Source organism: Ogataea philodendri (assembly GCF_020536065.1).
Source record: "Ogataea philodendri strain CBS6075 chromosome Unknown scaffold6, whole genome shotgun sequence".
NCBI lineage: Eukaryota > Fungi > Ascomycota > Pichiomycetes > Pichiales > Pichiaceae > Ogataea > Ogataea philodendri.
In genome coordinates this window covers 112,904-125,122 of record NW_025764087.1, presented here as the reverse complement: position 1 = coordinate 125,122, position 12,219 = coordinate 112,904, and the positions used below count along the sequence as shown (strand labels likewise).

General features: G+C 48.8%; 8 protein-coding genes across 8 annotated transcripts; 3 read left to right on the top strand and 5 right to left on the bottom strand.

Moving 5' to 3' along the window:
* Positions 1–12: 12 nt before the first annotated feature.
* On the bottom strand, positions 13–702 carry OGAPHI_004991 (uncharacterized protein; the record flags this gene model as incomplete). The annotated part of the gene is made up of 1 exon (XM_046206128.1): positions 13–702. The coding sequence occupies one exon, from the start codon at positions 700–702 to the stop codon at positions 13–15; it is 690 nt and encodes a 229-aa protein (XP_046059926.1).
* Positions 65–735, top strand: OGAPHI_004990 (uncharacterized protein; the record flags this gene model as incomplete). Its single annotated transcript, XM_046206127.1, has 2 exons — positions 65–75; positions 144–735. 2 exons carry the CDS (start codon positions 65–67, stop codon positions 733–735), a joined length of 603 nt encoding a protein of 200 aa, XP_046059925.1.
* A 282-nt stretch (positions 736–1,017) lies between these two features.
* OGAPHI_004989 (uncharacterized protein) lies at positions 1,018–3,342 on the top strand (the record flags this gene model as incomplete). Its single annotated transcript, XM_046206126.1, has 1 exon — positions 1,018–3,342. One exon carries the CDS (start codon positions 1,018–1,020, stop codon positions 3,340–3,342), a length of 2,325 nt encoding a protein of 774 aa, XP_046059924.1.
* A 387-nt stretch (positions 3,343–3,729) lies between these two features.
* On the bottom strand, positions 3,730–4,956 carry OGAPHI_004988 (uncharacterized protein; the record flags this gene model as incomplete). Its single annotated transcript, XM_046206125.1, has 1 exon — positions 3,730–4,956. The coding sequence occupies one exon, from the start codon at positions 4,954–4,956 to the stop codon at positions 3,730–3,732; it is 1,227 nt and encodes a 408-aa protein (XP_046059923.1).
* Positions 4,957–5,065: 109 nt separating this feature from the next.
* OGAPHI_004987 (uncharacterized protein) lies at positions 5,066–9,706 on the bottom strand (the record flags this gene model as incomplete). The annotated part of the gene is made up of 1 exon (XM_046206123.1): positions 5,066–9,706. The coding sequence occupies one exon, from the start codon at positions 9,704–9,706 to the stop codon at positions 5,066–5,068; it is 4,641 nt and encodes a 1,546-aa protein (XP_046059922.1).
* A 185-nt stretch (positions 9,707–9,891) lies between these two features.
* On the bottom strand, positions 9,892–10,293 carry OGAPHI_004986 (uncharacterized protein; the record flags this gene model as incomplete). The annotated part of the gene is made up of 1 exon (XM_046206122.1): positions 9,892–10,293. The coding sequence occupies one exon, from the start codon at positions 10,291–10,293 to the stop codon at positions 9,892–9,894; it is 402 nt and encodes a 133-aa protein (XP_046059921.1).
* Positions 10,294–10,771: 478 nt separating this feature from the next.
* OGAPHI_004984 (uncharacterized protein) lies at positions 10,772–12,214 on the top strand (the record flags this gene model as incomplete). Its single annotated transcript, XM_046206120.1, has 1 exon — positions 10,772–12,214. One exon carries the CDS (start codon positions 10,772–10,774, stop codon positions 12,212–12,214), a length of 1,443 nt encoding a protein of 480 aa, XP_046059919.1.
* On the bottom strand, positions 11,420–12,156 carry OGAPHI_004985 (uncharacterized protein; the record flags this gene model as incomplete). The annotated part of the gene is made up of 2 exons (XM_046206121.1): positions 11,420–12,017; positions 12,113–12,156. The coding sequence occupies 2 exons, from the start codon at positions 12,154–12,156 to the stop codon at positions 11,420–11,422; spliced, it is 642 nt and encodes a 213-aa protein (XP_046059920.1).
* Positions 12,215–12,219: the final 5 nt, after the last annotated feature.

The following is a 12,219-nucleotide window of genomic DNA, read 5'->3' as shown; positions in this document are numbered from 1 at the left end:
AACATTCCTTAATCAAGCAGCGTCAAATCTCTTAGAGGCCTCAGCCCAGTTGATGACGTTCCAGATGGCCTTGAAGTAGTCGGCCTTGACGTTCTTGTATTGCAAATAGTATGCGTGCTCCCAAGCGTCAATAGCAACCAAAGGCTTGAACTGGCCGGTGGCAGTGTCCTGGTTGTAGGTCTGGATAACCTCAATGGCACCGTTCTCGGCGTTCTTGACAATGAAAGCCCAGCCAGAACCTTGGATTCCAGCGAGCTTGGTGTTGGTGAGAGCAATCAACTTGTCGAAAGAACCGTACTGCTCAACAACTTTCTTGTGGAAACCGGTGTTCTCGGCAGGCAGCTCACCACCACCCTGCTTGGCTGGTGCAAGGTTGGCCCAGAAGAGGTTGTGGTTCAAATATCCGCCACCATGGAATTTGATGTGTTGCTGCAATTCAACAGCCTTCTTGACGTCACCGGCAGCTTGGGCCTCGGCATGTTGCTCAATGGCGGTGTTGAAACCGTTGACGTAGGTCTGGTGGTGCTTGGTGTAGTGCAATTCGTTGATCTGACCAGAAATGAATGGCTCCAGATCACCAAAGTCCCATTTCAGGTCTGGAAGGCTGACTTTGGTTCTAACGGCACCAATGGACATCTTGGCCACACCAGAGTTTCTGGAGGCATTCAAAGCGGATCTGACGGGGGTTCTGATGAAAGACATTGCAATTTTCAAACTCAATTGAACAAACTTTGAAAGTGATTAGAAAGCAAAGTTAGTTCAGATGATTGGCCAGTAAAAAATCCTACGCTTCCAGGTCGGACCGGAACCGCCTTTTCTGCTTGCGCCACATCGAACAAAATATTTTTTTATTTGGCTACCATCGGTGTGGCGCACCATACTAATCTTTAGATCCTTCTTTGCCCCTTTTATTTGTTTCAGAATGTTTCAGAGTTTAGGCAGCGTATTATCGAGCGTGTCTTTGTGGGAGAAACGGTATATAGTTGTGGTTTAGCCTTAGAAAATTGATCTATCATAATGTCTTTGCCAGTTCTCAGTCAGATCAATCTAAACACTTTAGGGTGCAAAAAAGCCCCAAACAAGGATATCAAGGATCACAACCCCCAATCTACCCTTTTTCTACAAGAAAACGTGAAAATCAGTCAATCGCAACACGAATCAGATGATGTCACGTTATTGGAGTACGACACAGATTTCAACGTCCAGTTAGACGACGAGCAGGATTCCCGGCCCAGCAGCACGGGCAGCAACTTCGATGTCTCACTTAGCTCCGACTACACTCACATCACAGAATCCGTCTCTAGTGTGGTAGAGAAGAGTGATCTCACCGATCTGGTCAGACGGGAGCTCTTCTTCTACACACAGACCGGTCTGCTGTCGTACGAGAACTTCGACCAGCTCTACTCAACAGTCAATTCCAAGTCAGGGCTCAACCATATAGAGGTTCGGGCTATTTGTGCAACCGTGCAAAAAAATTGGAATCAGGATCACACCTCTTTTTCGAAATTTGCAATTTGCCCCAAAAGGTGTGTTGCTTTTACAAAGGAGCATCTGTATCTAACCAAATGTCCCGATTGCGGTACTCCAAGAGATCTCCATTGCTACCTAACCTACAATTCGATAAGACCGCTTATCGGATCTATAATGGCCAATCCTTACTCGAGAGCGCAGATCGAACTGTCAAATATGCACAAACCTAACAGATACCATTTGGATTTGTCGATCATGGTTGAGCAGAACTTTACAATCAACCAGATCAACTTCGATGTGGTGTCCGTCGCCATTAATAATTTCTCCAGAGATCTTCGTGCACAGGAACAATCCGTGCACGTCTGCATTGCTTATCCTGCTGCAGCATCAAAAAATAAGCTGCAGTACTTTTTAGCACCCTTGATTGAGGATCTTACCGATCTACACGACAACGGGATCGCGGTCAAAGTGTCTGAGTCGCGTACAGAAATTTGCAAATGCACGGTCCAATCGGTCATTGGCGGTGATTTCGCCACCACCGCGTCGATGATCAGTGCCCTAAAAGGGCCAGATACATCAAAATGGGACATTCACAATGGTGTCACTGCATTCGCAGAACTTGCAAATGTGGAGGTCCCAAGATCTTTTCCTGCTGATCTCACCGCCCTGCTTTTTGAGACAGTGTTCGCCAAAGGGATACATCAAACCTTCTTTGCCAAAGACAAGTCTGAGTTAGCAGAGCAGCTGACTTTCTTTAAAAAAGCCATAGTTGCACACCTACCTTCTGTTCTCCCACTCACAGCGCAGTCGCTGCTGAAGAAAAGCAACCCAGCCCAGGTGAAAGCGTCAAATTGGCGGATTGGGCACAAGCTCTTTTTCGGTATCTTTTTCTGCACCTATTTGAGAACCGGCAAGAAAGGAGCAGACTTCGAAGTGGCTAAACTCCTTGTTGAGCTTAATGGATACTGCGAGCTATTTTCTGCAGAAGATCTTAGTGTCGAGCGGCTGGATCAGATGAAATGGTTTATCCAGCAGTTCTTAGAACGCATGAAGACACTGAGTTCCAAGCTCCCAGAGTTGAAGAAAATGAATTCCGTTCCCTGCCATATGTTACTAAGTGCTTGTGATATGATGAAGTGCGGCTACGATATTGCAGACACGCACTGTTTTGCAAAAGACCTTGCTTTGCCGTGGATTCGCAACTACAAAGCTAAAACTACAAACTCCGTTGGAACAAGGCTGACCATGAAGAGCGTGCACGACTGCTTGTGGTTCAAGGAGTACGAGTACGACTGTGATTCTGAAACCAAATGGAAAGCTCCTGCCAAATGGAAGTGTAACCGCAAACTGGCTGGTCACCAAATCCTGCAAAAAAGAATCCAGAAACGAATCATGGCAGTTCGCGCTCTTCGAGAGACGTTCCGGTCGTCCTTCAAAGACAACATTCTGAGCCTTGACGACTTGCATATTGTCAACTATACCATTGCTGTAATTCGCGGGGTCGAGTTCAAGGTGAATGGGACTAGCTGCTACGCCAAAATCAAAAATAGGTACCAGCACGGCTCTGCGGTGTACGTTCGCTGTTTGGAGTTTATTGAGGTGGAACTAAGCCAGTTCCCTAGCAAATTTGCAATTGTTGAGCATATGGAGGCCAGTGTGACGAAACACAGGTTGCCGATTCCAGGAACCGGGAACGAGCTGGTGATAGGCCGGACCTACACCAAAACGGGTGCTGAGCGAGTCGATGTGGTTGAGGTCAACAAGTATACGTGGGAGTCAGTTTCGATAATTCCGCTGGACCCAACCACGTCGTTTGTGTACGACACCCAGCTGTGCTACAGCGACATAATTACGGATGGCTTCCCCGCCTGACACCGAGCATGGTAAATAAAAGTGTGCACCAAAAAAAAAACTAAACACTGAGATCGAAATGGTAAGTTGACTTGTTTGTGCCGTGCTAACTTTACAGTCTTTTGATAAGCCAGTTGGGTTTCTGATGCTTCTTGCAGCCACGCTGATCTTTGTGTACTACACTGTGTGGACGTTTGTTTTGCCATTCTTGGAGCCAGACAACGCTATACAGAGCTTGTTTCTGCCTCGGGAGTACGCCATCAAGGGGCCGGTGCTGCTTCTGTCGATCGGTGTGACGCTTGTCGGTGCGTTTATCGGCAGCGTGCTTGTGCGCTCGTCCAAGAAAGGTAAGAAAGCTTAGCGTTTGCCCGATCTTTCTAACATGTCTCAGTCCGGAGAAGATGACCACTATGTATTGGAGAATCTATAGTTGCTATTTGCTGAATTCCAAATCTCTTCCGCCAACTCGCGGCCCATTCCGTGCTTGAACAGGCCCTTGCTGTCGACACACGCCCCGTCCTCGTGCTTGGCCAGGGTGCGTGCTCGTGTCTTGGTGTTGACCAGCTGGCTATTACGGTTCCGGTGGTCCAGGTACCGCCCGATGCTGTCCATCATCGGCTTCTTGTTGTACAGGGCCAGCTTTCGCAGATCGTTCGAGATCTGCTCGTACCGGTTGCGCTCCTCCACGCTCACGTTCGCCCAAACGTTCTGCTGCTGGCCCGCGTCGATCGACTCCACAGACTCGTCCAGCTGGGGCCGGTCGGCGGCCGCGAGCTCGAACCACGCGCTGCCGGCCGTGTGTGTGTGCAGCATTAGGTCCTTCATCGCGAGCTGTCTTTGCTGTGTGCGCATCGCTATCGTTTGCTGCGTCGTGGACGGCGAGTGTTTTACCGCGGGCCCGTCCAGCGTGTCCAGGTACGGGTTGCTGGCCTCCACCGCGGGGATGTCTGTGTCTGTGTCGTCGGAGTGCGACGCGGCCGACGCCAAAATGGGCCGCGTGGTGTTGTCGGTGGAGCCTGGCGTGAGACGCGGGAGCGTTCCTGGAGACGCGTCCACCACGGCCCGCGCACTGTGGCGTTTCGCCTGGTCCATGAAGCGCGGCAGGTCCGCCTCGCTTTGGTAGTAGTTGATCTTGGAGATCGACGAGCTGAACGCAGGCGCCTCGCCGCTCTCTGGCCGGCTGATCAGAATGCTCTTGTTGCGCGGCTCCGGCAGCTGTCCCGGATACGAGCCCTCCTGCACAGGCTTCTGATCGAAAACGTAATTCGACGACGAGCTGCGCATCGGAGCCACCGTCTCAAACACCTTGGTGTCGTTGTATGCATTGAGAATATGGCTCTTCGTGCCAGACCCGCCGCCCGACGCCAGCGACAGACTGTGTCGCTTGTACTCTGTCAACGGGTCGGTCTTGGGCAGCAGATGTGGCGAATGCGTGCGCTTGGCTTGCAAACTGAACGAGTTCGTCGACTCGTCTCTGCGCAGTTTGTTGACGGTGAAATTGGGCTTGAACACAGACGTCTGCGCCGAGGAGTCGCGACTGTGCGGAATGTTCTTCTGGAACTCGTACCGCTTCGGCACCTGGTACTGCCGCCCTCGCTTCTCTCCGCCGCGAGCGTTGTCCACTGCACCGTCCATAATTATAAAGCTTCACTGATACGGCACCCCAAAATGGCGCGCCCCAGCCTTATCAGTAGTGCGCGGCCCAATCAGGCATACGAAAACAGCAATATTTCTTGCGATTATGTCAGTTATAAATTTGCACCGGAGGCAGTTTGTCCGCGGTGTAGAACCAGTTGGACGACTCTACCTCTTTCTTGAGCCAGCGCGTCGGGAAAATCACCAGGTTGCCCGTGATCAGTTTAAGCAGCTTCTCGGACGTCTCGTAGTCGTAGATCCCCGGCAATCCCATCAGTGTCGACGCTTTGGCCCCGTTGTACGCATGCGACCCGCCAGGACGCGTGTACCGCTCGTACTGTGCTATTTTGGACCGCCTCATCGCGTTTCTGATCACCTCCGCACGCGCCTCCGCGGTCTCGGCGCTCGACGGCGGCTGCTCCCCCGCGGAAACCTCCAGCGTTCCGTTCGCAACAATGCTGTCGTCGTGGAAGTCCACACCGCCCTTCTCAGAAGAGTCCTCCGTGACGCTGTTGTACGCATCTGCAGTGCTTAGCCCGCCACGTGTGGTCTTCTGGTGCACCATGAACGCGTCCTTCAGCTCCTGGAACATCTTGTAGTCGCTCCATGTCTGCACGGCGTCGTCCGGCTGGACGTGGAAAACCATCTGGTAAATCAACGTGTTCCGCAACGCCTGTGGCAGAAACAGCCCCTCGTAGAAGTCGATATCCAGCGGGTCCTCGAACGAGTATGGGTCGACAAACGTCTGCGAAACCTGCGGTAGAGCGTTGGTGCTGAAGTCCTCGATGTCTGCATCTGAAAGAGAAGAGGTCGGGAACCGCGGAGATTTGAGCTCGGTCTCATCAGGAGAAATGACGTTCTCGGTTCCTGACGAGAAGTTCCCGCTCTCCTCCTTCGGAGACGAAGAAACCATTTCAGACTCGTGCTTACCCTTATTGACCAGTTTTTGCAAGTAGTGCAGTCTCTTGAGCATGTCCCATCTCTCATGGTTGAGAACATCAATAGGAATATTCTTGTCATCGTCACTTAGAAAGTCAAGAACATCCTCCATGCATGGAAGTAACTGTTGTGTGTCAGAGGAACTATAGTTAGCCCAGTCTTTCAATAGCTGAGTGTTTCTTGCCTGCGAGTTGATGTGGACAGGAGATTGCAAATGGTCGGGACCAAACCCGTTCACCTCATTCCTATGGGTTTTGTCCGTGACACGGGAGTCTGTAGAGAACGCTTTCTTTTCCCGAATACCAATGTTCTCCTCTCCGGCACGGTAGTTGAACGAGTGCACGAACGGAATCCGATCCAGATCGTCTGTAAGCGCATCGTCTTCCTCCCTGGTGAACGAAGAAGTCATCTTCTTCGTGAGTTCCTCTCTGGCAGACCGTGGAGCAGTCAGGATAGACTTGAACCGCGGCGTTCCAGATGGAATATTCAAAACGTAACGAGCTCCAAGCTCAACCATGGCTGATAACACTACGTCACCAGTTTTCGTGGTGGCAGCGTGTGATCCTTCAAGCGAGGCAGCAAATTTCTCTATCTGCGCAAAGCGACGCTCAACAAGCTCGTACAAATCAACATCAACTCCTAAATGCTCTCTCATCAGTCGCATTCTTAGCGTGTGTGCAAACTTGGCAGCTTTATAAGGCTTTCCATCCATAAACGTGTCCACCATTTCCTTGTCGCGAATAATGGTGCAGATCTCGGAGTCTCTTGTGCCTCTCATAGATCTCTCGTTGATGTTTGCCGAACCGATAATGGCAATTCTGTCATCAACAATCATCGTCTTGGCATGGATGTAGAGCTGTTCTGTGGTGAGCATCTTGTTTTTACCAATGTATCCCCATTTGCGCAAAGAAAAGAACTGAATGTACTCTTCTGGACGAATGCCTGCTCTTCTAAGTCTTGCAAAGATCGAAGTCTCGCCCATAGAAATCGACATGTACTGGCATTGCATGATAACTCTGATCGAGGATCCCTCCTTGCTATCCACCTGACTCTTGAATCCAGGCATCAGTGGAATCACAATCACAGCCTTCCAGGTTTCCTTATTAGCGTGTGCTCTGGTGATTCTTTCAACTAAAGCATCACCAATCTGATTCTTAACAATCACGCCATCATGCTCGTGACTGCTAACAAAAAACTGGTTCTCGATATGAATAAAATGTTCGCTCGTTTCAATCAATCTCAAGTATGCATTTTGAATACTTTGCTCGGGTTCCTGCAATCCCAAAGACCAGAAACATGACGACCGCAACACTTGCACCTCACATGTTCCTTTTAGTCCCAAATCTTCAACCTCTTTATCGGTGAAATCTCTTGGCGGAACAAGCAATGGTGTCAGTCGAGATGGCCGTTTTTGACGAAGCAGATAGTTCCAACGCTGAACAAAGTGTCTGGACAAATCTCTTGCTATGTGGCCACATGTGAGCATGTGGACATCATGCCAAGGCATACGTGGAGTTGTCTGTCTGTTAATGATATCTTCTAGTGGTTGGTTCAGATCACTGAAATCGCGCTCTCTTGGATTGGAGTAATCTTTTCCAGGGAAGATTTGATAGTTAAAAGCATTACCTCCGCCAATCGGATTTGAGGGAACCTGCGAATCAAACGCGTAAGGAGCATCGTCAATAATGGAATGGTCTGGAGTATCGTATCTTCCGTAACAAAGATCAATTCCTCCAACAAAACAAACAGTGTGATCAATGATAACCAGTTTCTCATGGTGCGCCCAGAAATAGACATTTTGCATCAGCTGATTTGGTGATCTCAGCACATACACGTTCGGGTGTAAGTCCAATAACGAATGCTTGGTCCATAACGAGTCGGTCTGAACGGTATTGGCGACGTTTCTATAGACAATCACAAAGATCTTGATTCCTTGTTCAGCCTTGCGTTTCAGTAATCTATCGAGTCTCCATTCTTGGTTTCCATTTGCGGGACGACGCAAGTACAATTCGGGAGATAGCCACCAATCGTGTATGTACACGACATCTTTTGCCATTTCAATAGCGGAAGAGACTGCCCACATATAGTCTCTAGCATCCACAAACCATTTGGCAAAGACATTATCTCTGACTGGAGCAAAACTCTTGAATCGGTGTGGTCTTGACCAGATTGTTTCCTTAGCCATTTCGTGAATAGCCAAACACCATTTCTTCATCTGATTTGCAGACTTTCCAACCACACTCAGCTTTCTCTCGGAGTTCTCCAAGGTCAACGATAGATACGACTTGCTCACAGGCGACGAATCTTCAAGAAGCCCATCGTCATCGTCATCATCATCGTCATCATCATCCCTTTGCTGTTGCTGCTTCACAAAGTCTGGCAGGTTTTGAAGAGTAATTGGAGTGTCACCAAATCCGGATAGTGTGAATTTGAAACTGGAGTCAACCATAAACACATCCAATGGAGTTGTTGAATTTATATCAGCAACATACATGATGTAGCTGTGCCCAACAATGAACCATTTGCCAATGTGACGCTCCACCATGGCCTTCAATTCTCTGGCCTTCAAATGGCCCACTCTCCATCCTTGTGCTTTTGCAGTGGTTTTGATTAACAGATAACCTTCCTTCCGTTTCCGGCCTGTTTCGTAAGAAAGGAGCATTCCGATGGGAGATATTTCGAAGAACTGAAACAGTTTATTAGCTTGGAATCTGAGATTCAGTGTGCGAATCAGGTTGTTGAGGTACTCTTGCATTGCCTCTCTGAAATGCTCGTTTGTAAGTATATCGGTATTTTTGCGCTTGAAGAAGCGATGCAATCTTAAACTGGAACGACCCGAATGCAAACTGTTGATATCAACTTCATCGTTTGAGCTTGAAGAGCTCGACAGACTGTACGGAGTCATTCCGGTTTCATCTTGGTGGTGCGAAGCAGATAATAATGAAGATGCGTTTGTCTCTAGCCTATGGGCTCCTTGGATAATTTTCGAGTATGGTGCTTGGTTTTTGTATTTGGGGAATTTGGGGAGTTCGAATTCCTTGTGACCTTTTTGTAGAACGTTTTCTTGTAAAAGCATAAGTCTCAATTTATTGTGCAAAATAGCAAGGTCTCTAGAACTCTTCTCCAAAGACCACCGGAGATTTTTATTCCCCATTGCGTAGTCCAAGCTGATCTTGAACCTTCTTTTTTTCGTATGTGGGTTGCTAGTGACATCGCTGAGAACCAGACTAAGCATTTGAAGAAGGATAGGCACACGTTTTGTTCCATGTTCGTCAGAGGTGAAGTGTGTAGAAATGATCAAAGCGACTGGGAATCCTGAGATGTTTGCATCAATGAGCCACTTGGTCTTCAAATCACTTTTCATTTGAAGCTCGTGCGAAAGGTCAATTTGCTCATGGGGAACACCACTGGGTGGTCTTCCAGATTCTCCACGAGTAGTGACCCGTTTCAAACCTTTCAACAGTTTCCTTTGGAAAGGCTCCTTCTCTTCTGGCGAGTTCAGTCCTCCGTTCTGTTCGGCGTGAGTTCCTATGAACGGAAAAATCGAAAGCCTTCCAGATTTCCTCGAGGCTTGTAATGAATTCAACCTTGCGTCCGTCGGAATTTCAGGTGTACTTGGAACCTCGTCAGGCGAAGGCAAAGGACTGTCCTCTCTGCCATTCTCCTTGCCGGAATACTTCTGCGGGCTCACCTCCCGATGGGCATCGTAGCTCTTGTGTTCTTCGTCAGAAGCCTCTATTTGTCTGTTTCTCTCTCCCAGCTGTTCAACAGCGGTCGGCGATAACGGATCCAGAGACTTGACAGATGCCATTGCGGTCTCTTCCAATCTCGTTTGCTCTATAACGCCAATTAATGCTCAAACCCCACAGCGTTTCCGTGACAAGAATAAATGTACAAGATGTTGTTTGTTCCCCTTCGTTTCTCTCGCACTTGTCAGGGTACGAGCTTACGTAATACGATTTTAATCCGATGGTTCTGGTTAAAGGACTATATACACTAGAAGTAAGGTTCCAAATACTTCTTCAGTTCCTTGGAGACGTCTCCCTTGATGTAGAGGGTCATGCTTTGCATTTTGCAGATAAAGTGGTCTTTAGGTTTGTTTGGGAACAATTTCTGCACGTCTTCTCTGAGCTTTGGGAGGTTACCCTGAACCTTTCGCACCTCTGTATTGACGGCCTGGCTCTTGATGGTTTTGTACACAGGAAGGTTTCCCTTGCTAGTTCGGGAGATGTGGTAAAAGTCACGGAAAGGTTTTGTGTACAAGTTTTCGGCGTTGACCTGCTCGATTTGCGGGAAGACCTTGCTGAGTCTGGAAACAGGACCGGTCTGTTGTGTTTGTTTGAGCAGCGATCCGGTCACTGCGGTGGACTGGTGTCTGACAACGACTCGGTTCCACATTGAGAGTTAGCGTTGGTGAAAAGTTTATTTTCGATGATTTTTCTAGTGTACGGGTTTTCTTACCGGCGAAATATGGCAATCACAGGGAACTGGTACAAGACACCAAGACGACCAGTTTATCGCACAAGACTCACTGTATAGCCAATTATAGAGTCATTAAACATCAGATGACCACTTTGAGCGGTCAAAAGCTGTTGGATTTCCGCTCCCATGACTCACTTGCAGCTACTCATCACCAGACAGGCAGGATACAGACCGTCATGTTGGCTCGATTCGAGAGATCTATTATGTCTCTATTGTATGATCAATCACAGAACCCCCTGGATCGGCAACCCGTTTATTTTATACCGCTCCGGTTGGACCAACAACACGGCTGTGCTGGTGACTCCGATGATTCAATATGCACGAAAAAGTTTGACCTGCACAAAATTTTAGCCTCATATATAAACCCCAGAGACAGATAGCATGCACAAACTAAATGGACGTTGAATCAGCCGTGAAGTCAGAAGAATCCCAAGAGGTCTTCCAAGTGGAAGATGTCAAACTTGACCGTGTTTACTGGAAGTTGGATCTCCGGATCATTCCTGCTCTATGGTGTCTATACTTTCTGAGTTCTTTTGGTACCTCTGCTTATGGTAACACGCTTACTATGAATTTCCAGCAAGGACATTCGCTGAAGGAAACTCTCAAGCTTACTTCCCATGACACCTCGACGGCTTCTGCGTTGGAGTTCGTTGGATTTATCATCTTTGACCTGCCAATGAACCTGATTATGACCAAACTGTCGCCGCAGATCTGGCTCAGCAGAATTATTGTGAGTGTCGGAGTTGTTTACGCATGTTATGCGGCTCTGAAAACTAACAGTGGTCTTGTGGCCATCAGATTCTTCTCAGGAGTCTGTTCTGCCGGAGTTTGGCCTGGAATGTCCTACTACATTTCCCTGTGGTACCCAGAGCACCGTACTGCTCGCAGAATCGGCTACTACTTCACTGCTGCGCAGTTGAGTGCCTCTGCTGCCGGTTTGGTTGCTGCTGGTTTCCAGAAAATGGACATGACCCGCGGTCTGGAGGGATGGAGATGGCTGTTCATCGTCTACGGTTCCATCACTGTGTTTGTTGGATTGCTGCTAATCTGGTGGCTGCCAGACCGGCCACAGCACTTGGCCCAGCCATCCAGATCGTTCCTCCCGGCTTCCATTGCCAAGTTCTTCACGTCTCCTCAGCCGCTCAACGAACGGGACCGTTCGGCTCATGAACAGGACATGCGTCACAGATACACCAAGATCAACTGGGGCTGGAAAGACGTGATCACCATCATTCTGGACATCCGTGTGTGGCCGTTGATCCTCATGTATTTCGGTGTTGTTGGTACCGGTTTCGGTCTGTCTGTGTTTGGAACTACGCTGATTAGTGCTTTGAACCCGAACCTCTCTGGAATTGACGTTTCTCTGCTGTACGCTCCGATTTGGCTGTTTGACCTTGGTGGGATTCTGCTGGTGACTCCGTTCGCTGACAAGTTCAAGAAACTGCGTTCTGTCTTTTTCTGCGGAAGCACAGTCATCATCATCATCGGAATGGTGGTCACCACATACGCTCACGGGTTCTGGAACAGATACGCTGGTCTTTTGATTGCCGGATTTGGTCTTGGCCCTACTGTTCCGATCACAATGACCCTGGCCTCGGAGATCATGACTCCTGTCTACGGAGATGTGGGAACCGCTGTGTCTGCAGCCCTGGTCTCTGGTCTGGGTAACCTCGGATCGGTGGCCGCTACTTACGCTCTGTACAGCGGATGGCCTGCAGACGTTCCTCGTCTTTACGAATACTCCAACATGATGCTGGTTCTGATCTTGGGAGTCAGCATTGTCAGCTGTGGAGTGCTGGAGATTATCAGACGCAACAAGCGGTTTAATAGAGCTTAATATAT